The 22821-nt window shown below is 36.8% G+C and overlaps 2 protein-coding genes and 1 non-coding gene across 3 annotated transcripts; all 3 read left to right on the forward strand.

Annotated features, from left to right (window-relative positions):
- Positions 1-2096: 2096 nt before the first annotated feature.
- Positions 2097-2501, forward strand: LOC130936799 (uncharacterized; the record flags this gene model as incomplete). The annotated part of the gene is made up of 1 exon (XM_057866947.1): positions 2097-2501. A coding segment is annotated over one exon (405 nt), but the record flags the coding sequence as incomplete, so codon positions are not given.
- A 3575-nt stretch (positions 2502-6076) lies between these two features.
- Positions 6077-16386, forward strand: LOC130934130 (serine carboxypeptidase-like 31). The gene is made up of 6 exons (XM_057863719.1): positions 6077-6254; positions 6327-6463; positions 9683-9689; positions 15793-15846; positions 15943-16037; positions 16231-16386. The coding sequence occupies exons 1-6, from the start codon at positions 6077-6079 to the stop codon at positions 16384-16386; spliced, it is 627 nt and encodes a 208-aa protein (XP_057719702.1).
- Positions 11972-12075, forward strand: LOC130938135 (small nucleolar RNA R71). The gene has a single exon (XR_009069312.1). It is a non-coding gene; the product is annotated as a small nucleolar RNA R71 (small nucleolar RNA).
- Positions 16387-22821: the final 6435 nt, after the last annotated feature.

The raw sequence follows: 22821 nt of genomic DNA on the forward strand, positions 1-22821 counted from the left end.
GATCCGGTTATCACCAGATAAGGGTGAGGGGCGAGGATATCCCTAAGACCGCTTTCAGGACTCGTTATGGTCATTACGAGTACACTGTGATGTCCTTTGGGTTGACGAACGCTCCTGCGGTATTCATGGATTACATGAATAGAGTCTTCCGTCCGTTTCTGGATAAATTCGTTGTTGTCTTCATCGATGACATACTGATTTATTCCAAGACTGAAGAAGAACATGCGGAACACTTGAGGACCGTATTGCAGATTCTAAAGGAGAAGAAACTCTATGCAAAACTGTCTAAGTGTGAGTTTTGGAAGAGTGAGGTGAAGTTTTTGGGTCACGTGGTGAGTAAGAAGGGAATAGCCGTAGATCCAACTAAGGTGGAGGCGGTGATGGATTGGAAACAACCAACCACCATAACAGAGATAAGGAGTTTTCTGGGTTTAGCTGGCTATTACCGAAGATTTATCAAGGGCTTTTCACAGATAGCTTTGCCAATGACAAAGTTAACCCGCAAAGACACTCCGTTTGTTTGGACTCCTGAATGCGAGGAGAGCTTTCAGACATTGAAGAAAAAGTTGACTACTGCACCTGTGTTAGTGTTGCCCGAGCCGAATGAGCCATTTGAGGTGTATTGTGATGCCTCATTGAAGGGTCTAGGGTGCGTGCTGATGCAGCACCATAATGTGGTGGCGTATGCCTCACGACAGTTGAGACCTCATGAGGTTAGTTACCCTACGCACGATTTGGAACTCGCTGCGGTCGTGTTTGCCTTGAAGGTGTGGAGGCATTATCTCTATGGGGTTAAGTTCCAAGTTTTCTCTGATCATAAGAGCTTGAAGTATCTCTTTGATCAGAAAGAGCTCAATATGAGGCAGAGGAGGTGGATGGAATTGTTGAAGGACTACGACTTTGAGTTGAATTACCATCCGGGAAAAGCGAACGTAGTGGCGGATGCGTTAAGTCGGAAGTCGTTATATGCGGCTTGGATGATGCTTCAGGAGGAGAAGTTGCTCAAGGGATTCGAGAGTCTGAATATTGGTGCTCGAGAAGTATCCGGAACCTTGTGTTTGAGCCGATTAGAAATCTCAAGTGATTTTAAGTCCGAACTCCTAAAGGCTCATCAAAATGATGAAGCATTATGGAAAGTGTTACCGGCCATTGAGCAAGGGAAACAGTGGAGAGTGTCGGAAGAAAAAGATGGGTTATGGAGATTCAAGGGTAGAATCATTGTGCCGGATGTTGGCACTTTGAGGCAAGATATTTTAAAGGAGGCACACAAAAGCGGATTCTCCATTCACCCGGGAAGTACTAAGATGTACCATGATTTAAAGGCGATGTTTTGGTGGCCGGGTATGAAGAATGATGTGGCGGAATATGTTTCAAAGTGCTTAACTTGTCAAAAGGTAAAGATTGAACATCAAAAGCCTGCCGGTATGTTGCAACCTTTAGAGATTCCCCAATGGAAGTGGGAAAGTATTGCAATGGACTTTGTGTCGGGATTGCCAAGGACTAGGGCTGGTTTTGATGCTATCTGGGTGATTGTGGACCGACTGACGAAGTCAGCTCACTTTTTACCCATTCGGATGACTTACACCCTTGAGGAGCTAGCACGGTTATACATAAAGGAGATTGTGAGACTTCATGGTGTAACTGCTACTATAATCTCTGATAGAGATCCTCGTTTCACTTCAAGGTTTTGGGGTGCATTTCAGAAAGCTTTTGGAACCCGATTAAGCTTGAGCACGGCTTACCATTCTCAAACAGATGGTCAATCTGAGAGGACGATCCAAACACTAGAGGATATGTTGAGAGCTTGTGTTTTGGACCAACCGGCGAGTTGGGATCGGTATATGCCATTAGTGGAGTTTGCATACAATAATAGTTATCATGCGAGCATTGGAATGGCTCCGTATGAGGCCTTGTATGGGAGGAAATGTCAATCTCCACTATGTTGGTATGAAGCTGGAGAGAAAAGCTTATTGGGGCCAGAAATGATAGCTGAGACTACTGAACAAGTCAAGAAGATCCGTGATAGGATGCTTACGGCGCAGAGTCGTCAAAAGAGTTACGCCGATCAAAGGCGAAAGCCCTTAGAATTTGAGGAAGGAGACCATGTTTTCCTTAAGGTTACTCCGACTACTGGAGTAGGTAGGGCGATTAAGGCAAAGAAGTTGAATCCTCGATACATTGGTCCATTTCAGATCCTAGAGAGGATTGGACCGGTGGCGTATCGGATGGCTCTACCACCTCATCTTTCGAACCTGCACGACGTGTTCCACGTGTCGCAGCTTCGGAAGTACACTCCTGATGCTAGTCATGTGTTGGAACCTGAATCGGTTCAGTTAAGGGAAGATTTGACGCTTCCAGTGGCTCCAGTCAGAATTGATGATACTAGTATCAAACGGTTGCGTGGAAAAGATGTTTCACTAGTCAAAGTGGCATGGAGTCGAGGCGGTGTTGAGGAACACACTTGGGAACTTGAGTCAGAGATGCGATCGGATTATCCGCATTTATTCTCAGGTAATCGCATTTGAATTTTGTGGGCAAAATTCCCAATTAGGTGGGTAGAATGTAAAACCCGGTTAATTAACGGCTAATTAACCCATAAATGAGAATTTATTCTAGAAAGCCTAAAATGTGATTTTTATGGCTAAATGTGATAGAGGAGATTGAGACGAGAATTTTGGTACCAATTTTGTAGAATTCGGACCAAGATTGGACCGAACGGGCCAAACCGGGCCAACCGGACCCAAAGTGGGCCCTTGGCCCAACATAACTTAACCAAAACCCTAGTTTTCAGCACTCTCTCTCCTCATTTGTTACACACACAAGCTGAAATGGTGGAGAGGAAGGGAAGAACATTCTCTCAACTCCTCTCTCTCACTTGATCTTCAAATCACCATAACTTTTGATCTAGAGCTCCGATTGCCGCCCCGTTTGCGGCCACGCGTTCACCGCGGAGAGCTCTACAAAACCCATATAATCAATCTTGAGGTAAGCCACACCTTGCTGTTCGAAATCTCAGCCCCTATTTTCGAGTTTCATGGGTTAAATGTTGAGATTTTGGGTTCTTTGATGTTATAGGACCCAACTCTCTTGAAGGAGAAGGTTAATCTTGTCTCCTTGGACCTTGGAGGTGGTAAGATTCTCAACCCTAGTGTATTTTGTTGTTTTATGATGTTTGGGTTTTGAGATGTTGTGTATGGGTGTGATGGTTGTGGCTTAGGTTGTGTGTGTGGATATTGGAGCTTGATTGGTGATTTTGAACAAGCTTGGAAAGGGCTTGGTGGTGAAAAATCTGCTCTTGGAGGTGTTGAGGCCTTGTGAGCTTGAGGATAAGTGGTTTAGAAGTGCTCCGGTGGAGCTTGGGAAAATCGGCTAAGGTATGGTTTCGGTTTCCCGTATCTAATATGTAATGTGGTAGGAAATACTTAGGCTAGAGGCCCTAAGATAGGCATTGAATGGTTGATGTTGTTGAATGATTGAGATATATGATGTGGTCATATATGTGATGATGATTATTGATGCCTTGGTGGTATGATGTATGAGAAATATGCATGTTGTGATATATGCTTGATGATTGGTTATGGTTGAATTGTGGGTTGAACCATATTGTTGGTATGATGTTGATTATGTAAAATGATGATTTATTGGAATTGATGTTGTTGAGAATTGGCATGAGGAATAGTATATGATATGTCAATATGTTTGAGTTTGAGCCACTTGGGTGAAGTGGGCTAAAATGGTGAGATAGTGATTTTGTATATTGTGGTAAAGTGTCAATGTGTGAGTTGAGGAGGCTTGATGTTGAATTTGATACATTTTGATTGATTTCAAAGAAAAGGGATGAAATTGGTATGTTTTGATTGGTTTTGGAAAGAGTTGAAAATGGTTTGTTTGAAAATGGCATATTGTGGTTTTGTATGAAATTATGGTTTTTGGGCATACTTTGACGGGACATAACTTGGACTACGGATCTCCGTTTTGTACCAAATCTGTTTAAAAATGAAATTGGATCCGGGATGTCCATGCCGTTCGAAGAACGGGTGAAAAATGATTTGAAATGATGAAGTTATGTCCGTTGGAAGATTGGGGTCTAAATCTGTGAAATTCTGCAGCTTTTAACTTAGAAAATTTTTAGCAGAATGACCCCTTGCGCGTGGGCGCACCTGGCGCGTGCGCGCCGATCTTCCGAAACATGCCATCCACGCGTACGCGTAATGTGCGCGGGCGCGCCGATTGTGCTGCACCCAATGCCCAGTCATTTTCCCGAGAGTTATGCCAGAACTGTGCCGGTGTTGTGCCTGGGGCACAAGAACACCCGCGCGTACGCGTGGTTGACGCGTGCGCGTCGATGGGCAAGTTTGGAATCCACGTGTTAGCGTGCATGACGCTTACGCGTCGATGAGTTGTTGAGGCCATCCACGCGTGCGCGTGGAGTGCGCGTACGCGCGGCCCTGTTTTCATCCCAAAGTTGATTTTTGAGTTTTAAAAGCCAAATCTCATACTTCTAAGCCTCCGATCTCACCATGTATGTCTTAAATCATCCTACAATGCCTAGCTATTAGTAAGGGGCTAGTGAATGTGATAACTTGCAAGTGAAGCAAGGGGAAAATGTATGATCAATAAGGATCAAGATGATTCTGTGAGATGCGGAGGATGGTGGTGGAAGTGTTTGTTATGCCATGGGCCGAAAGGCTATAATTGTTAATGAAATGGCTGGTTATGGATTTAACCATGAGCCGGAATAGCTGTGTATGCTATGAATATTGGCTGGTTCTGGATTGAACCGTGAGCCGGAATGGCTGGTATGGATGTTGATCCATGGATGAGAATTCATGCATGTTGATGCTGAATTATTGATAATTGTGAAATTGCACTTCCACTATCTGAGTACGAGTTTCCTTGGGTAGTAGCAGTGGCTAGCCACCACGTGCTCCAGGTTGAGACTCGAAGCTCTGTTAACCCTATGTTGTAAGTGTGGCCGGGCACTGTGAAAGGCCCGGATGAGCTCGAACCCCCGTAAATATTCACCAGTGAGGGTGAAGGATATGGATCATGTTTATGATCACGTTTATAACGAGTATAACTCGAGTTTGGGGATGCACGACAGAGGGACAGTCCAATGGTTAGCGACCAGGACTTGTCGGGTTGGCTATATAACCGACAAGATGATATCATCGGCCACTAGGGACAGGCATTCATCATATGCATACTATGTGAATTGTTTGAGATTGCCTATTTGACTGCATATTACTTGCTAATTGTCTAAATGTCTTAACTGCTATTATTTGTATATTCTTTGTTTGATATATCTGTGTTTGTTATAATATACTCCTGCTGGTGGTTGGGAGGTTTGAAGGAATTGGAAAGGGAAGTATTAGTTAGACTGAAGAATCTTTAGTCAGATGCCCTTACATGGTTTAGCTTGTTTATAAGCTTTGATATTATCTGGAGGGAGTTATAGGATTGCCTTTGGCTTTCCTCTATTATTATATATTATATATGTGGAAGCTGTTACCATGCTGGGGACCTCTGGTTCTCGCCCATGCGGATTTTGTGGTTTTCAGATGCAGGACGTGAGGTTTCCCGCTGAGGCATGCTGGAGACTTCTATACTTGCGAAGATCCTTTGTTCTCGGGGCTATTTTGGTTTATATGTTTTGTTTAGATACTTTTATCTCCATTAAATAATACAAACTGTGATGACTCCTTTTATGGGAGAATTTTGGAGAATAGGTTTTATGTATTTGTGTCCCTTTGGGTTTCCTTGGGGTTTTCCTTATTTTATCATATGTGTATATTGTTATGCTCGGACCGGTTATCTTCGCAGCCGGATCTTGAGTCTTGATATTCCTGTTTTTGACACTCTCTTGTATATATATAATCTCGCGTTGGTTTATCCTTGTGCGTTACGTTATCGATCGGAGTGTTGCGCTTTTGAGTTGCGGTTTTTGTTTACCACTTTTTCTACAAAGGCTCCTAGTTATAATCAATCATTCATACTACTATACGTACTAAATTTTTATTTTAGAGGTCGTAATACCTTGCCATCTCTGAATTATGACTTAAGCATAAGGCTAAGTATGGTAGGGTGTTACAGTGATGTTGTGAGAGGCTTACCTGGTCAGCCTGCTATGGATTTTGAGCACTATGCTGGCTATGTTACTGTCAATGAAACCAATGGAAGAGCACTCTTTTACTGGTTCTTTGAGGCCATTACCAACCCAGATGATAAGCCTTTGGTCCTATGGCTTAATGGAGGTAATTAATCATAATCATAATATAATTAAAATCATGATGATGTGTTTAATTAATTGAATTTGTTGCATGCAGGACCTGGATGTTCTTCTGTGGGATATGGAGCAACACAAGGGATTGGTCCATTTTTAGTGGACTCTGATGGGCAGGGACTCAAATTTAATAACTTGTCTTGGAACCAAGAAGCCAACATCCTCCTGTTGGAGTTGGTGGTGGACGAAATTGTGATTCATATGTTCTAGGCACTGTTAAAGAAGCTTTTTCTTTCCACAACTCCGTTCAACTTAACCAGCAAGTGTACTGGGTCATCCAAGTAATACCTTACGTGAGTAAGGGTCGATCCCACAGAGATTGTTGGTATGAAGCAAGCTATGGTTACCTTGTAAATCTCAGTTAGGCAGATTAAATAGTTTTGGGTTTCGAAAATTAATAATAAAAAGAAAATAAAATAGGATAGAAATACTTATGTAAATTAATAGTGGAAATTTCAGATAAGTGTATGGAGATGCTGTGCTCCTTTTGAATCTCTACTTTCCTATCACATTCATCCAATCCTTCTTACTCCTTTCCATGGCAAGCTGTATGTAGGGCATCACCGTTGTCAATGGCTACATCCCATCCTCTCAGTGAAAACGTTCCTATGCTCTGTCACAGCACGGCTAATCATCTGTCAGTTCTCAATCGGGTGGGAATAGAATCCCTTGATTCTTTTTCGTTTGTCATCACGCCCAGCCTTCAGGAGTTTGAAGCTCGTCACAGTCATTCAATCCCAGAATCCTACTCGGAATACCATAGACAAGGTTTAGACTTTCTGGATCCTCATGAATGCCGCCATCTATCTAACTTATACCACGAAGATTCTGTTGGGGAATCTAAGAGATATGCGCCCGGCCTAAGGTAGAACGGAAGTGGTTGTCAATCACGTGCGTTCATAGGTGAGAATGATGATGAGTGTCACGGATCATCACATTCATCAAAGTTAAGTGTAACGTATATCTTGGAATAAGAATAAAAGAGAATTGAATATAAGGTAATAGTAATTGTATTGAAACTTGAGGTACAGCAGAGCTCCACACCCTTAATCTATGGTGTGCAGAAACTCCACTGTTAGAAATACATAAGTAAAAGGTTCAGGCATGGCCGAATGGCCAGCCCCCTGAGTGATCAAGAGACCGAATTATCAAAGACTGAACAGTCAAAAGATTAAACTGTCAAAAGATGTCTAATACAATAGTAACTTATCCTATTTATACTAGACTAGCTACTAGGGTTTACATGAGTAAGTAATTGATGCATAAATCCACTTCCGGGGCCCACTTGGTGTATGCTTGGGCTGAGCTTGATCTATCCACGAGCTGAGGCTTTTCTTGGAGTTGAACTCCAAGTTATAACGTGTTTTGGGCGTTCAACTCCGGATCATGACGTTTTTCTGGCGTTTAACTCCAGACAGCAGCATGTACTTGGCGTTCAACGCCAAGTTACGTCGTCAATTTCCGAATAAAGTATGGACTATTATATATTGCTGGAAAGCTCTGGATGTCTACTTTCCAACGCCGTTAAGCGCGTGCCAATTGGAGTTCTGTAGCTTCAGAAAATCCATTTTGAGTGCAGAAAGGTCAGATTCCAACAGCATCAGTAGTCCTTTTGTCAGCCTTTTTTCAGAGTTTTGCTCAAGTCCCTCAATTTCAGCCAGAAATTACCTGAAATCACAGAAAATCACACAAACTCATAGTAAAGTCCAGAAATGTGAATTTAACATAAAAACTAATGAAAATATCCCTAAAAGTAGCTTGAACTTACTAAAAACTACCTAAAAACAATGCCAAAAAGCGTATAAATTATCCGCTCATCACAACACCAAACTTAAATTGTTGCTTGTCCCCAAGCAACTGAAAATCAATTAGGATAAAAAGAAGAGAATATAATATAAATTCCAAAATATCAATGAATATTAATTCTAATTAGATGAGCGGGACTTGTAGCTTTTTGCTTCTGAACAGTTTTGGCATCTCACTTTTTCCTTTGAAGTTTAGAATGATTGGCTTCTCTAGGAACTTAGAATCTCGGATAGTGTTATTGACTTTCCTAGTTAAGCATGTTGATTCTTGAACACAGCTACTTATGAGTCTTGGCCGTGGCCCTAAGCACTTTGTTTTCCAGTATTACCACTGGATACATAAATGCCACAGACACATAACTGGGTGAACCTTTTCAGATTGTGACTCAGCTTTGCTAGAGTCCCCAGTTAGTGGTGTCCAGAGCTCTTAAGCACACTCTTTTGCTTTGGATCACGACTTTAACCACTCAGTCTCAAGTTTTTCACTTGGACCTTCATGACACAAGCACATGGTTAGGGACAGCTTGGTTTAGCCGCTTAGGCATGGATTTTATTTCCTTAAGCCCTCCTATCCATTGATGCTCAAAGCCTTGGATCCTTTTTACCCTTGCCTTTTGGTTTTAAGGGCTATTGGCTTTTTCTGCTTGCTTTTTCTTTTTCTTTCTAAATATTTTTTTTTCGCCATTTTTTTTCGCAAGCTTTCTTTTTCACTGCTTTTTCTTGCTTCAAGAATCAATTTCATGATTTTTCAGATCATCAATAACATTTCTCTTTGTTCATCATTCTTTCAAGAGCCAACAGTTTTAACATTCATAAACAGCAAGATCAAAAATATGCACTGTTCAAGCATTCATTCAGAAAACAAAAAGTATTGTCACCACATCAATATAACTAAATTAAATTCAAGGATAAATTCAAAATTCATGTACTTCTTGTTCTTTTGAATTAAAACATTTTTTTCATTTAAGAGAGGTGAAGGATTCATGGAATTATTCATAACTTTAAGACATAGTTACTAAACTAATGATCATGGAAAAGACACACAAAACATAGATAAACATGAAGCATAAAAATCGAAAAACAGAGAAATAAGAACAAGGAATAAGTCCACCTGAGTGAAGGTGGCGCCTTCTTGAAGGTCCAATGGTGCTTTTTGAGCTCCTTTATGTCTCTTCCTTGCTTCTGTTGCATGATTCCTAGTAATTTTGGTGTTCCTATCCTTAGTTGTTCCCAATAATTGTGTGGAGTACAATTTATCCCCTGAGGTATCTCAGGGATCTCTTGATTTACAGTCAAATGTTCTACCACTGAGCTATAAACCCTTTACATGAGTCTTTCCATCTCCCATGACTCAGAGGTGGAAGCTTTTGTCTTCTCTTTTTTTTTGGATGTCTCTGGCCTTAGGTGCCATTAATGGTTATGGAAAAGCAAAAAGCTATGCTTTTACCACACCAAACTTAGAAAATTGCTCGCCCTCGAGCAAGAGAAGAAAGAAAAGATGAAGAATAAGAAGAAGATATGGAGGAGATTGAGGGATGTGTGTACTCGGCTATATGGGTGGGATTGGGTGGGAAAGAGAATTTGAATTTTAAAGGTAGGTGGTGTATGGGGAAGAGTGGATATATGTAGGTGGTGAATGAAAAGCAGAAGGGATGACCATGAATGGAGAGAGAGAGGGCGAGGTAGGTGGGGATCCTGTGAGGTTCATAGATCCTGAGGTGATCCTGTGGGGTCCACAGATCCTGAGGTGTTAAGGAATTCTATCCCTGCACCAAATAGGCATGTAAAATGCCTTTGCACACCATTCTGGCGTTTAAACGCCGAGTGGTGCACATTCTGGGCGTTCAACGCCCATGTAAAGCATGTTTCTGGCGTTGAACGCCAGTTTCATGCTTGTTACTGGCGTTCAGCGCCAGAATGATGCTCTGTTCTGGCGTTGAACGCCGGCCAGATGCATCTTACTGGCGTTGAACGCCAGCCTGTGCTTCCTCCAGGGTGTATTTTTTTCTTCTGCTGTTTTTGATTCTGTTTTTAATTTTTATGATTTTTTCGTGACTTCTCATGATCATGTACCTAATAAAACACAAAATAACAATAAAATAGAATAAAATAAAAATTAGATAAATAAAATTGGGTTGCCTCCCAACAATCGCTTCTTTAATGTCAATAGCTTGACAGTGGCTCTCATGGAGCCACAAAGGTGATCAGGTCAATGTTTTATAGTCCCAACACCAAACTTAGAGTTTGGATATGGGGTCTTAACACCAAACTTAGAGTTTGGTTGTGGCCTCCCAACACCAAACTTAGAGTTTGACTGTGGGGGCTCTTCTTGACTCTGAACTGAGAGAAGTTCTTCATGCTTACTCTCTTTTGTCACAGAGGGATGGCCATGTGCCTTAAACACAAGGTAGTCCCCATTCAATTGAAGGACTAATTCACCTCTGTTGACATCTATCACAGCTCCTGCTGTGGCTAGGAAAGGTCTTCCAAGGATGATGCATTCATCCTCTTCCTTCCTAGTGTCTAAGATTATGAAATCAGCAGGGATGTAAAGGCTTTCAACCTTTACTAGCACGTCCTCTACTAATCCATAAGCTTGTCTCAATGACTTGTCTGCCAATTGTAATGAGAACAAGGCAGGTTGTACCTCAATGATCCCCAGCTTCTCCATTACAGAGAGTGGCATAAGATTTATCCCTGACCCCAGATCACACAGAGCTTTTGCAAAGGTCATGGTGCCTATGGTACAAGCTATCAAAAACTTGCCAGGATCTTGTTTCTTTTGAGGTAGAATTTGCTGAATCCAGGTATCTAGTTCATTAATGAGCAAGGGAGGTTCACTTTCCCAAGTCTCATTACCAAACGACTTGGCATTCAGCTTCATGATAGCTCCTAAATATTGAGTAACTTGCTCTCCAGTCACATCTTCATCCTCTTCAGAGGAAGAATAGTCTTCAGAGCTCATGAATGCCAGAAGGAGATTTAATAGAATCTCTATGGTCTCTATATGAGCCTCTGATTCCTTTGGATCCTTAATAGGGAACTCCTTCTTGCTTGAGGGACGTCCCAGGAGGTCTTCCTCACTAGGATTTTCGTCCTCCTCCTCCCTTGTGCATTCGGTCATATTGATTATATCAATGGCCTTGCACTCTCCTTTTGGATTCTCTTCTGTATTGCTTGGGAGAATACTGGGAGGAGTTTCACTTTCTTACTCAGCTGGCCCACTTGTGCCTCCAGATTTCTGATGGAGGATCTTGTTTCACTCATGAAACTAAAAGTGGCCTTTGACAGATCAGAGACTATATTGGCTAAATTAGAAGTGTTTTGTTCAGAATTCTCTGTCTGTTGCTGAGAAGATGATGGATATGGCTTGCTATTGCTCAGCCTATTGCGTCCACCATTGTTAAAGCCTTGTTGAGGCTTTTGTTGATCCTTCCATGAGAAATTTAGATGATTTCTCCATGATGAGTTATAGGTGTTTCCATAAGGTTCACCCATGTAATTAACCTCTGCCATGGCAGGGTTCTCAGGATCATAAGCTTCTTCAGAAACTGCCTCTTTAGTACTGTTGGATGCATGTTGCCATCCATTCAGATTTTGAGAGATCATGTTGACCTGTTGAGTCAACACTTTGTTCTGAGCCAATATGGCATTCAGAGCATCAATTTCAAGAACTGCTTTCTTCTGAGGTATCCCATTATTCACGGAATTCCTCTCAGAAGTGTACATGAATTGGTTGTTTGCAACCATGTCAATGAGTTCTTGAGCCTCTTCAGGCGTTTTCTTTAAGTGAATAGATCCACCTGCAGAATGGTCCAATGACATTTTCGAAAATTCAGATAGACCATAATAGAATATATCTAATATGGTCCATTCTGAAAACATGTCAGATGGACATCTTTTGGTCAGCTGCTTGTATCTTTCCCAAGCTTCATAGAGGGATTCACCATCTTTTTGTTTGAAGGTTTGAACATCCATTCTCAGCTTGCTCAGCTTTTGAGGAGGAAAGAACTTATCCAAGAAGGCTGTGACCAGCTTATCCCAGGAGTCCAAGCTATCCTTAGGTTGTGAATCCAACCATATTCTAGCTCTGTCTCTTATAGCAAAAGGGAAAAGCATGAGTCTGTAGACTTCAGGATCAACTCCATTCGTCTTTACAGTCTCACAAATCTGCAAGAACTCTGTTAAAAACTGATAAGGATCTTCAGATGGAAGTCCATAAAACTTGCAGTTTTGTTGCATTAAGGCAACTAGTTGAGGCTTAAGCTCAAAATTATTGGCTCCAATGGCAGGAATGGAGATGCTTCTTCCATTAAATTTGAACGTTGGCTTTGTGAAGTCACCAAGCATTCTCCTTGCATTATTATTATTTTTGGCTGCCATCTCCTTCTCTTGTTCGAAATTTTCTGAAAGGTTACTTTTGGATTGTTGTAATTTAGCTTCTCTTAGTTTCCTCTTCTAAGTCCTTTCAGGTTCTGGATCAATTTCAACAAGAGTGTCTTTTTTCTTGTTCCTGCTCATATGAAAGAGAAGAAAACAAGAAAAGAAGAGGAATCCTCTATGTCACAGTATAGAGATTCCTTTATGTTAGTAGAAAAAGAAGGGGGTAGAAGAAATAAAAGTGAAAAATCCAAACACAAGGGATATATTGGGTTCGGATTTTTAGATGAAGAGAGGTGAAGAGAAGTGTTAGTAAATAAATAATTAAATAGAATAAGAAAAGAGAAGGGAACTTTCGAAAATAATTTTTAAAAAGGGATTAGTGATTTTCGAAAATTAGAGATAAATGTAATTAAAATTAAAACATGAAACATTTAGTTAATTAAAAAGAATTTTTGAAAAAGAGAGAGATATTTTCGAAAATTGAAGAGGGAAAAGTAGTTAGGTGGTTTTGAAAAAGATAAGAAACAAACAAAAAGTTAGTTGATTGAAAAAGATTTGAAATCAAATTTTAAAAAGATAAGAAGATAAGAAGTTAGATAAGATATTTTGAAATCAAATTTTGAAAAAGATAAAATTTTTGAAAAAGATAAGATAAAAGATAAAAAGATCTAATTTTTAAAATGACTTAGCTAACAAGAAACTACAAGATAAGATTCTAGAAATTAAAGATTGAACCTTTCTTAACAAGAAAGTAACAAACTTCAAATTTTTGAACCAATCACATTAATTGTTAGCTAATTTTCGAAAATTTGATATAAAGATAAGAAAAAGATTTTGAAAATAATTTGAAAAATATTTTTAAAATTTTCGAAAATGATAAAAAAATGAAAAAGATATGATTTTTGAAAAAGATTTTAAAAAGATAAGATTTTTAAAATTGAAATTTTGACTTGACTTGTAAGAAACAACTAATTTTAAAAATTTTTGACCAAGTCAACCCAAAATTTCGGAAATTTGGAGGGAAATAAGGAAAATATATTTTTTTATTTTTGAATTTTTAATTATGAGAGAGAAAAACATAAAAATGACCCAAAATATGAAAATTTTGGATCAAACACATAATACATGCAAGAACACTATGAATGTCAAGATGAACACCAAGAACACTTTGAAAATCATGATGAACATCAAGAACACAATTTTGAAAAATCTTTGATGCAAAAAAAACATGCAAGACACTAAACTTAGAAATCTTTAATGCATGGACTCTAACAAACGAAAAATGCATATGAAAAACAACAAACAACACAAAACAAGAAAACATCAAGATCAAACAAGAGGACTTATCAAGAACAACTTGAAGATCATGAAGAACACTATGAATGCATGGAATTTTCGAAAAATGCAAGAAAAATTTTTAAAGCATGCAATTGACACCAAACTTAAAAGTTGACCCATGACTCAAACAAGAAACACAAAATATTTTTGATGTTTATGATTTTCTAATTTTTTTGGATTTTTATTAATTAGTTTTTTCAAAAATAAAGCTTGGAAAAATGAAAAATAAAAGAAAAATTTTGAAAAAAGATTTTTGAAAAGAAAATTACCTAATCTGAGCAACAAGATGAACCGTCAGTTGTCCATACTCGAACAATCCCCGGCAACGGCGCCAAAAACTTGGTGGACAAAATTGTGATTCATATGTTCTAGGCACTGTTAGAGAAGCTTTTTCTTTCCACAACTCCGTTCAACTTAACCAGCAAGTGTACTGGGTCATCCAAGTAATACCTTACGTGAGTAAGGGTCGATCCCACAGAGATTGTTGGTATGAAGCAAGCTATGGTTACCTTGTAAATCTCAGTTAGGCAGATTAAATAGTTTTGGGTTTCGAAAATTAATAATAAAAAGAAAATAAAATAGGATAGAAATACTTATGTAAATTAATAGTGGGAATTTCAGATAAGTGTATGGAGATGCTGCGCTCCTCTTGAATCTCTACTTTCCTATCACATTCATCCAATCCTTCTTACTCCTTTCCATGGCAAGCTGTATGTAGGGCATCACCGTTGTCAATGGCTACATCCCATCCTCTCAATGAAAACGTTCCTATGCTCTGTCACAGCACGGCTAATCATCTGTCGGTTCTCAATCGGGTTGGAATAGAATCCCTTGATTCTTTTTCGTTTGTCATCACGCCCAGCCTTCAGGAGTTTGAAGCTCGTCACAGTCATTCAATCCCAGAATCCTACTCGGAATACCATAGACAAGGTTTAGACTTTTCGGATCCTCATGAATGCCGCCATCTATCTAACTTATACCACGAAGATTCTGTTGGAGAATCTAAGAGATATGCGCCCGGCCTAAGGTAGAACGGAAGTGGTTGTCAATCACATGCGTTCATAGGTGAGAATGATGATGAGTGTCACGGATCATCACATTCATCAAAGTTAAGTGTAACGTATATCTTGGAATAAGAATAAAAGAGAATTGAATATAAGGTAATAGTAATTGTATTGAAACTTGAGGTACAGTAGAGCTCCACACCCTTAATCTATGGTGTGCAGAAACTCCACTGTTAGAAATACATAAGTAAAAGGTTCAGGCATGGCCGAATGGCCAGCCCCCTGAGTGATCAAGAGATCGAATTATCAAAGACTGAACAGTCAAAAGATTAAACTGTCAAAAGATGTCTAATACAATAGTAACTTATCCTATTTATACTAGACTAGCTACTAGGGTTTACATGAGTAAGTAATTGATGCATAAATCCACTTCCGGGGCCCACTTGGTGTATGCTTGGGCTGAGCTTGATCTATCCACGAGCTGAGGATTTTCTTGGAGTTGAACTCCAAGTTATAACGTGTTTTGGGCGTTCAACTCCGGATCATGACGTTTTTCTAGCGTTTAACTCCAGACAGCAGCATGTACTTGGCGTTCAACGCCAAGTTACGTCATCAATTTCCGAATAAAGTATGGACTATTATATATTTCTGGAAAGCTCTGGATGTCTACTTTCCAACGCCGTTGAGAGCGTGCCAATTAGACTTCTGTAGCTCCAGAAAATCCATTTTGAGTGTAGGAAGGTCAGATTCCAACAGCATCAGCAGTCCTTTTGTCAGCCTTTTTTCAGAGTTTTGCTCAAGTCCCTCAATTTCAGCCAGAAATTACCTAAAATCACAGAAAAACACACAAACTCATAGTAAAGTCCAGAAATGTGAATTTAACATAAAAACTAATGAAAATATCCCTAAAAGTAGCTTGAACTTACTAAAAACTACCTAAAAACAATGCTAAAAAGCGTATAAATTATCCGCTCATCAGTTGGCTTTTCCTATTCAAACACAACTAGTGATTGTGATCAATTGGGTGATCAAATGGCAGGTCCATTACTTTAAACTTAACATAATTAATACTATTTGATTTGTTACATGCAAACACATGCATGCATATCTTTGATTTGTAACTTGTTTGTAACAACTAATGATGCTTACACTTTTCTCCACAACTGGTTCCTCAAGTTCCCATCATATAGAACAAGGACTTTTTACATAGCAGGGGAGAGTTATGCAAGTATTTATTCTATATATTCATTCATTCCTACATCTTACTTATTTGTTAAGCATCTATGTGGAGCCAACAATTCTTTTCTTGCTTTATTCACTCTCAATTTACCCCTCTGTTATATATTTTCTTTCAATTTTTTGTCTCTTTAATATATCATGCCTTGGCAATGTTAGCAATATGAATTGTGATCTTAAGCTGGAGCTTGACAAGTTGAGGAAAAGGTTCGAGTTGACAGAAGCAGAGAATGTTTATCTGAACAAGTCAATTGAGAGAATGGACAAAGAGTTGCATGAAGCCAAAGACACAAGTTTCCATTTAAGTCATCAAATTGAAAACTCAAAATCTGGTTAAAAAGAAAGAAGTAGAACTATTAGCAATGGAGAAAAGGCTAAAGGCATCAGAGACATTAAACACCGAGTTCTGCAGAGCTATTGGGGAGCTGAAGATGGAACAAGAAGAATCAAGAATTATCAAAGAAGATATGGACAGAAAGGTATAAAAACACTTGAATTGAGTTAATTGATTGAAGAATAATAAGATTCTGTGAATAGTATTTGTTCATGTTATAGCTATTCCTAGCTCTCGAATGCTTAAAGTCCCTATCATCAATTGAAAAATTATTAATTTAGAGCATTTGGTTTGTCTCCTTGTTTGCACTGTTCCCACTAATGTTTCTTATAATTATGTTATCTTTAGGTGTGAGGATTATGCAATTTGCTTTTTGCTTTCAACCAAAATGGCATCACACAATTACATGGCAAGTGCCAAATCTGTATCTCTTTATTGTATAAGTTCAGGAGTTTCTCAATCTGCCATTGCTGCACTCTTTTGTAAAATCAATTTCAGACAGAAGCAATTCTCTACTTGTTGTTTTGGTTTCACTCAACCTTGTTTGATTGACAAGTTCAGGTAAGTCAGTGGTGGCATTTCGATTATCCTTATGCTAGTTGATCATATGGATAATCTGGGAATATATGTGACAACTTTGAAGATTTGGAGGTTTTTACAGAGCCTGTTTCTAACCGTTTACACCATTATCATCTACATTCCCTAAAGAAGTTTTCATACTATGTAGTATCACTGTATCAACCATATATTACTAATAATCTAATATGATATTGTTGAGATTTTTTCTCTTTTTTTTCTGTTGTTTGACAAATGATTGTTTACTATCCAGAGTTGGCAGAGATAGATGGTGCCAGAAATTGGGCTTGTAAAAGTGGCTGGATACCAAAAAGCATGGAGATTTGACCCCTTAACATCACAAACTAGTGGATTTTTTGTCGCCAAGTTCACAAAAATAGCCATTGTATCTTTCCTCAAAGAATTTATAATTATTTATTTCAGTTGCCAAATAGTTTTAGATATGCTATTGCATGTTCCTTTGATTATTATCATCATGTAGCTAATTAGTTACAGGAATTTAAATATTGTTGTCCAATCATACGGTTCTTGAGAGACTGGCTTGCTGTATCTTTTTCCAAAATTGAAATTGATTTCAAATTTTTACATATATGATCATTATTAGTTATGATTATATTTAAAAGTTTATTTGCATTAATTGTTTACTATTTTTTAAATAGAAAAAAATAATTGAAACATATAACTATTAAAATCGACGGCAGAGTTGTCGCTTTTTAAGTTTAAAATATACAAAAAAGCCAAAATATAGACACAGAATTTGTCGGTATCTAAATAATTAAATTGACGGCAAATGTGTCGATTTTATTGAATCAAATATCGACGGCAACGTTGTCGATTTTATTAAGCATATTATAGACGTAAATATTGTCAATTTTATTGAATCAAATATCGACGAAAATGGCGTCGATTTTATATAATAATATCGACAGTAGTGTTGTCGATTTTAATAAGAAGGTAAAATTCTCACACCCATATTATAGATAGAAACGCTGTCGATTTTATTAGAATTTTAAAAAATCGACAAGCTTAATAGCGACCACCTCTATCGTCTATTTTGCCGTTGAATTTTAATATTATCGACGGCTAAGCCATCGATTTTGCCGTCGATTTTAACAATGTTTCTTGTAGTGTACCTAATATTGTATCAACTTCATTTAAATCCTTCCTCTTGAATTTAGAAGTTAGATACCCCTTCGTTACACAAATTCCTTCTAAGTTTGTTCCGATGATCAACATATCATCCACATATAGACAAATGATTACTCCATAATCTTTAGTAAATTTTGAGTAAATACATTTATCCGCACTATTATGAGAGAATCCATTTGATAATATCACTGAATCAAACTTCTCATGCCATTGTTTAGGCACTTGTTTTAGTCCATACAAAGACTTAATTAATTTACATACTTTATTTTCATTTCCAGATAGCACATAGCCTTCCGGTTGCTCCATATAAATTTCTTCATTAAGATCTCCATTTAGAAAAGCCGTTTTAACATCCATTTGATGTATATGAAGCTTGTGAATGGATGCTAATGCTATAAGAGTCATAACAGAAGTCATTCTTGCCATCGGTGCGTAGGTATCAAAATAGTCTAGACCTTCTTGTTGCCTAAACTCCTTGGTCACTAACCTTGCTTTAAAGGTTTGTAATGAACCATCAGTGTTATACTTTCTTCTAAATACCCACTTACATCCTACAAGCTTTGATCCTGGAGGCAAATTAACCAAGACGCAAGTATTATTTGATAATATTGAGTCCATTTCATCATTTATTGCTTCTTTCCAAAAAACAAAATCTCTTGAAGCCATAGTCTCTTTGAACGTTTGAAGATCACTCTTTATGTTCATCACAATAGGAATCTTGTTTGTCACAAAATTCCTAGTTCCTTCTACCAAAAAGGTGATAGCCTAAGAAGAATAAAATCTGGACCCATGTCCTTTTCATTTCTTACTCTCAAGCTCTTCCTTGGTTCAATCAACTCTTTGTCGCTTAGACATTTATTATTTTGATTATTTATTTCTTGTGAAATATTAGTATCATTTTGGAGATGTTCTGATTTAGAAGTTGAATCATTGATAAATTTATTTTCAATAAATTTTATCTCTCTTGATTCAACAACTACATTGGACACTAAGTCTAATATTCTATATGCTTTATAATTTTGAGCATATCCTATAAAAGTTCCTTTTATACCTCTTGGCCCCAATTTCGTTCTCTTTTGATTAGGAACTTGATAAAAGGCTAAACACCCCCACACTTTAAGATAATTTAAATTTGGTTTCCTTCCTTTCCAAATTTTATAAGGAGAAACCTTTCTATGTCTTGATAGTATCCTATTATAGATATGACATGATGTCAACAATGCTTCACCCCACAAATTGTAAGGCAAGTTTACATTTAGTAACATTGAATTAACCATATCCATTAAGGTACGGTTTTTCCTTTCTGCCAAACCATTTTGTTACGGAGCATATGAGCGGAAGATTCATGCACAATACCATGTAATTCACAAAAGTTGTCAAATTCATTAGAACAATATTCTCCACCTCGATCAGTACGAAGAACTTTTATTTTCTTATCATGCATATTTTCTACTTCCATTTTGTATTTCTTAAACATTTCAAAAGCTTCATCTTTATTTCTAAGCAAATACACATAAGTAAATATAGAACAATCATCAATAAAAGTTATAAAATATCTTTTTTCCTCCTCTTATAATATTGCCATTTAATTCACAAATATCACTATGAATCAATTCTAATAAATGTGTATTTCTTTCAACTTTAGGAAAAGGTTTCTTAGTAATTTTGGATTGTATGCAAATATCACATTTGTTATTAAAATCCTTGTTACAAAAATCAATATAGTTATTTTTTGCATATATTCAATTGATTTGTAATTTAAGTGTGCTAATCTACTATGCCATAAATCACAAGAATCAACACTATACAAGGAAACATTCACTTTATTAAAACTATATTTAAACATGTCTTTAGTACAATATTCTTTTCCTATGAATACATCACTCTTAAACAAGATCACTTTATCGGATTCCATTACAACTTTGAATCCTTTCTTACACAAGAGACTAACGGAAACTAAATTTTTTCTCAAATCCGGAACATGAAGTACATTTATTAAACTTAATTTTTTTCTAGGCGTAAAATTTAATTGCACAGTTCCTTGACCACAAATTTTGGCTAAGTTATCATTGCCCATCAAAACTTCTCTATTATTCACTTTTTCATATGTTTTGAATTGGTTGCGATCATTGCAAATGTGAATAGTGGCCCTAGAATCTAACCACCACTCAAGTGATTTTTCTTATGTTGCTATGTTGACTTCTATAACCATGCCAATATGCATATTTTGTATTTTTTTTCTGCAACCATAGCAATTAGATCCTTCTCTTCCACTAAGTTGGTCTTTGGTGCTTCCTTTTTCAAAAGTCTACATTCTTTGATGTAATGTCCTTTCTTGTGACAATGATAACACTCTCTTTGTCTCTTCTTATCTTGCTTTGAATCTTTAGAGAACTTTATTTTCTTCTTATTGGTGATGTTTTCACCAATATGATTCACTTTAGGACTTTGAGAAAGATACACAGGATCATGTTTTCGAGTTTCCTCCTCGACACGTATATGCCTTAGTAATTTCTCAACTGTGAAATCCTCACCAAGATGTAAAAGTTTCTTCCTATAACTATTCCAAGATGAAGGCAATTTTGAAATAATTGCTCTAGCTTGTAATGATTTAGGGATCACCACTTGTAAATCACAAAATCTACTTACAAGGATTTGTAATTCATGAATTTGATCCATGACAGGCATAGTATCATTCATAATAAATTCAAAATATTTCATCAAAATATATTTATCCGTTCATGGTCATTCAGTATTGTACTTTTCTTCTAAAGATTTTCAAATCTCCAATGGTGATTGAATTAACATATAGAGATCATAGAGTCGGTTGGATAAAGTATTGAGAATATGACCTCGACATGCAAAAGCATCTTCATCACGTTTCTTCTTCAATTAAACAATCTTTTCTTTCTCTTCCGATGTAGAATTTTCAGCTCCATCAGCAATTGGTATAGTCTTTCGGTCAATCACATATGCAAGATTGAGAACTGAAAGAAGAAACATCATCTGTCCTTCCAACCGTTGAAGTTCGTCCCATCAAAGTGATGTAACTTGACAAACTGTTGATTCATGACTTTAAACGTGGTGTTTTGATCTTGTGCTATCTTCAAGTAATATCTATCTAAAATTGTTGGGTATATGAAGATGGTTTCAAAGCACGATTAGATTGCTTTCTTTAGAGGGATATTTGTCCCCACACTTAGTCGCTATAGGATTGATGACAATACTCTCCCAGGATACAATAAAACCTAAGAATTTCTTAATGCGCAATAGTAAAAAATTCTTAACTCTCTTGAACAAAGAAAACCTCTTGATAGTTGAGTAAAATGTATTCTTCATACTTGTATTTTTGAAATAGTGGACAAGGACTTATTTATATATATTACACATAGCAATTATAATTAGTTACGTACACAAATGATTGTGTCTTTTCTATTGCCAATAGATACAATGTTTAAAGATACACAATTCTTAAAGAGTTATGTCCCTTTAGCCAATAGACACAATGTTTTGAACATACACAATTCTTAAAAGATTGTGTCTCTTCAGCCAAATGGTACTAAACGGTTAGTAACCGTTTATTAATATTAATTAATCAAATTTATAAATACCCTTCATATTTCTAATTAGATAGCTTTTTCTATACTTTAAATCTAATCAATTCACTTTTACCAATTTAGTTTCAATTTAAAAAGATGAGCTCAAATCCTTAAAGTGTTCTCTTGAATTTCATCCTTTTAACCCGACATTCATATGAAGAATTTTATTTTATTTTTTTAGCCATATTTAAGTCATCTTGTAGTTATTCACATACAATAAAATTATATTTTTAGTGTACGATCACTCTTCAATATAACTCATAAGTTGATATTAAACTTGACAATGTAAGTGACTTCAAACACCTTTCTTATGTGGAGAGATACTCAAAAAATTTTTTATTATAAATTAAAATAAATATTTATTTTTTAAAACAAATAAAAAAATCTTTAACTATGCAAATTCATTTTTTTTAGTTGGAAGACGTTAGGCAATCTAAGTCTTAGGATAGTCCCCACATAAAAAAACATCATTTTTTATGGATAATTAAAAAAAATTAATAAATACTTTTTTATTATTTTAAAAGATTATATTTTATACCTACAAATATCTATATGTCATTTATAGATGTATGTTTACACTGTAAAAGATATATAGATATTTATAGATATTAAAATATAATACCTCATTACAAGAAACATTGTTAAAATCGACAGCCAAATCGACGGCAAAGCTGTCGATAATATTAAAAATTGAAAGTAAAATCAACAATATTAGCTGTTGCTTTAAAACGTGTCAATTTTTCAAAAAAAAAAACTAATAAAAGCGACATCTTTTCAGGTTGTCGATAAACTTTCAATAAAATCGACAGCTACCGTGTCGATAATATAGGTTAAAGAATTTTACATATTTAATAAAAGCGACACCTTAGTTGTCGATAATGTTATCTAAAATCGACGACACTTGTGTCGATATGATTTATTAAAATAATTGACAAATTAGCCATCGATTTAATTATTAAATTACTGACATATTTTTCGTTTTCTTTTGTCTATTTTACATTAAAAATCGACAACATTGTCGTCGATTTTTGTCTATATTAAATTTAAAAAGAAACAACATTGCCGTCGATTTTAATAGCCATATATTATTAGTTTTCTCCATATCTTGTTTCTC

The sequence above is a fragment of the Arachis stenosperma genome, chromosome 6, assembly GCF_014773155.1.
Source record: "Arachis stenosperma cultivar V10309 chromosome 6, arast.V10309.gnm1.PFL2, whole genome shotgun sequence".
NCBI classification, from domain to species: Eukaryota; Viridiplantae; Streptophyta; class Magnoliopsida; order Fabales; family Fabaceae; genus Arachis; species Arachis stenosperma.

What these genes read in the sequence shown, in the direction of transcription:
- LOC130934130 (XM_057863719.1), top strand. Translation starts at nt 6,077, where the DNA reads ATGGTAGGGTGTTACAGTGATGTTGTGAGAGGCTTACCTGGTCAGCCT. An exon ending in TGATCAATTGGGTGATCAAA is followed by an intron (nt 15,847 to 15,942) that starts TGGCAGGTCCAT and finishes GTAACTTGTTTG; the next exon opens with TAACAACTAATGATGCTTAC. An exon ending in ACATAGCAGGGGAGAGTTAT is followed by an intron (nt 16,038 to 16,230) that starts GCAAGTATTTAT and finishes TGTGATCTTAAG; the next exon opens with CTGGAGCTTGACAAGTTGAG.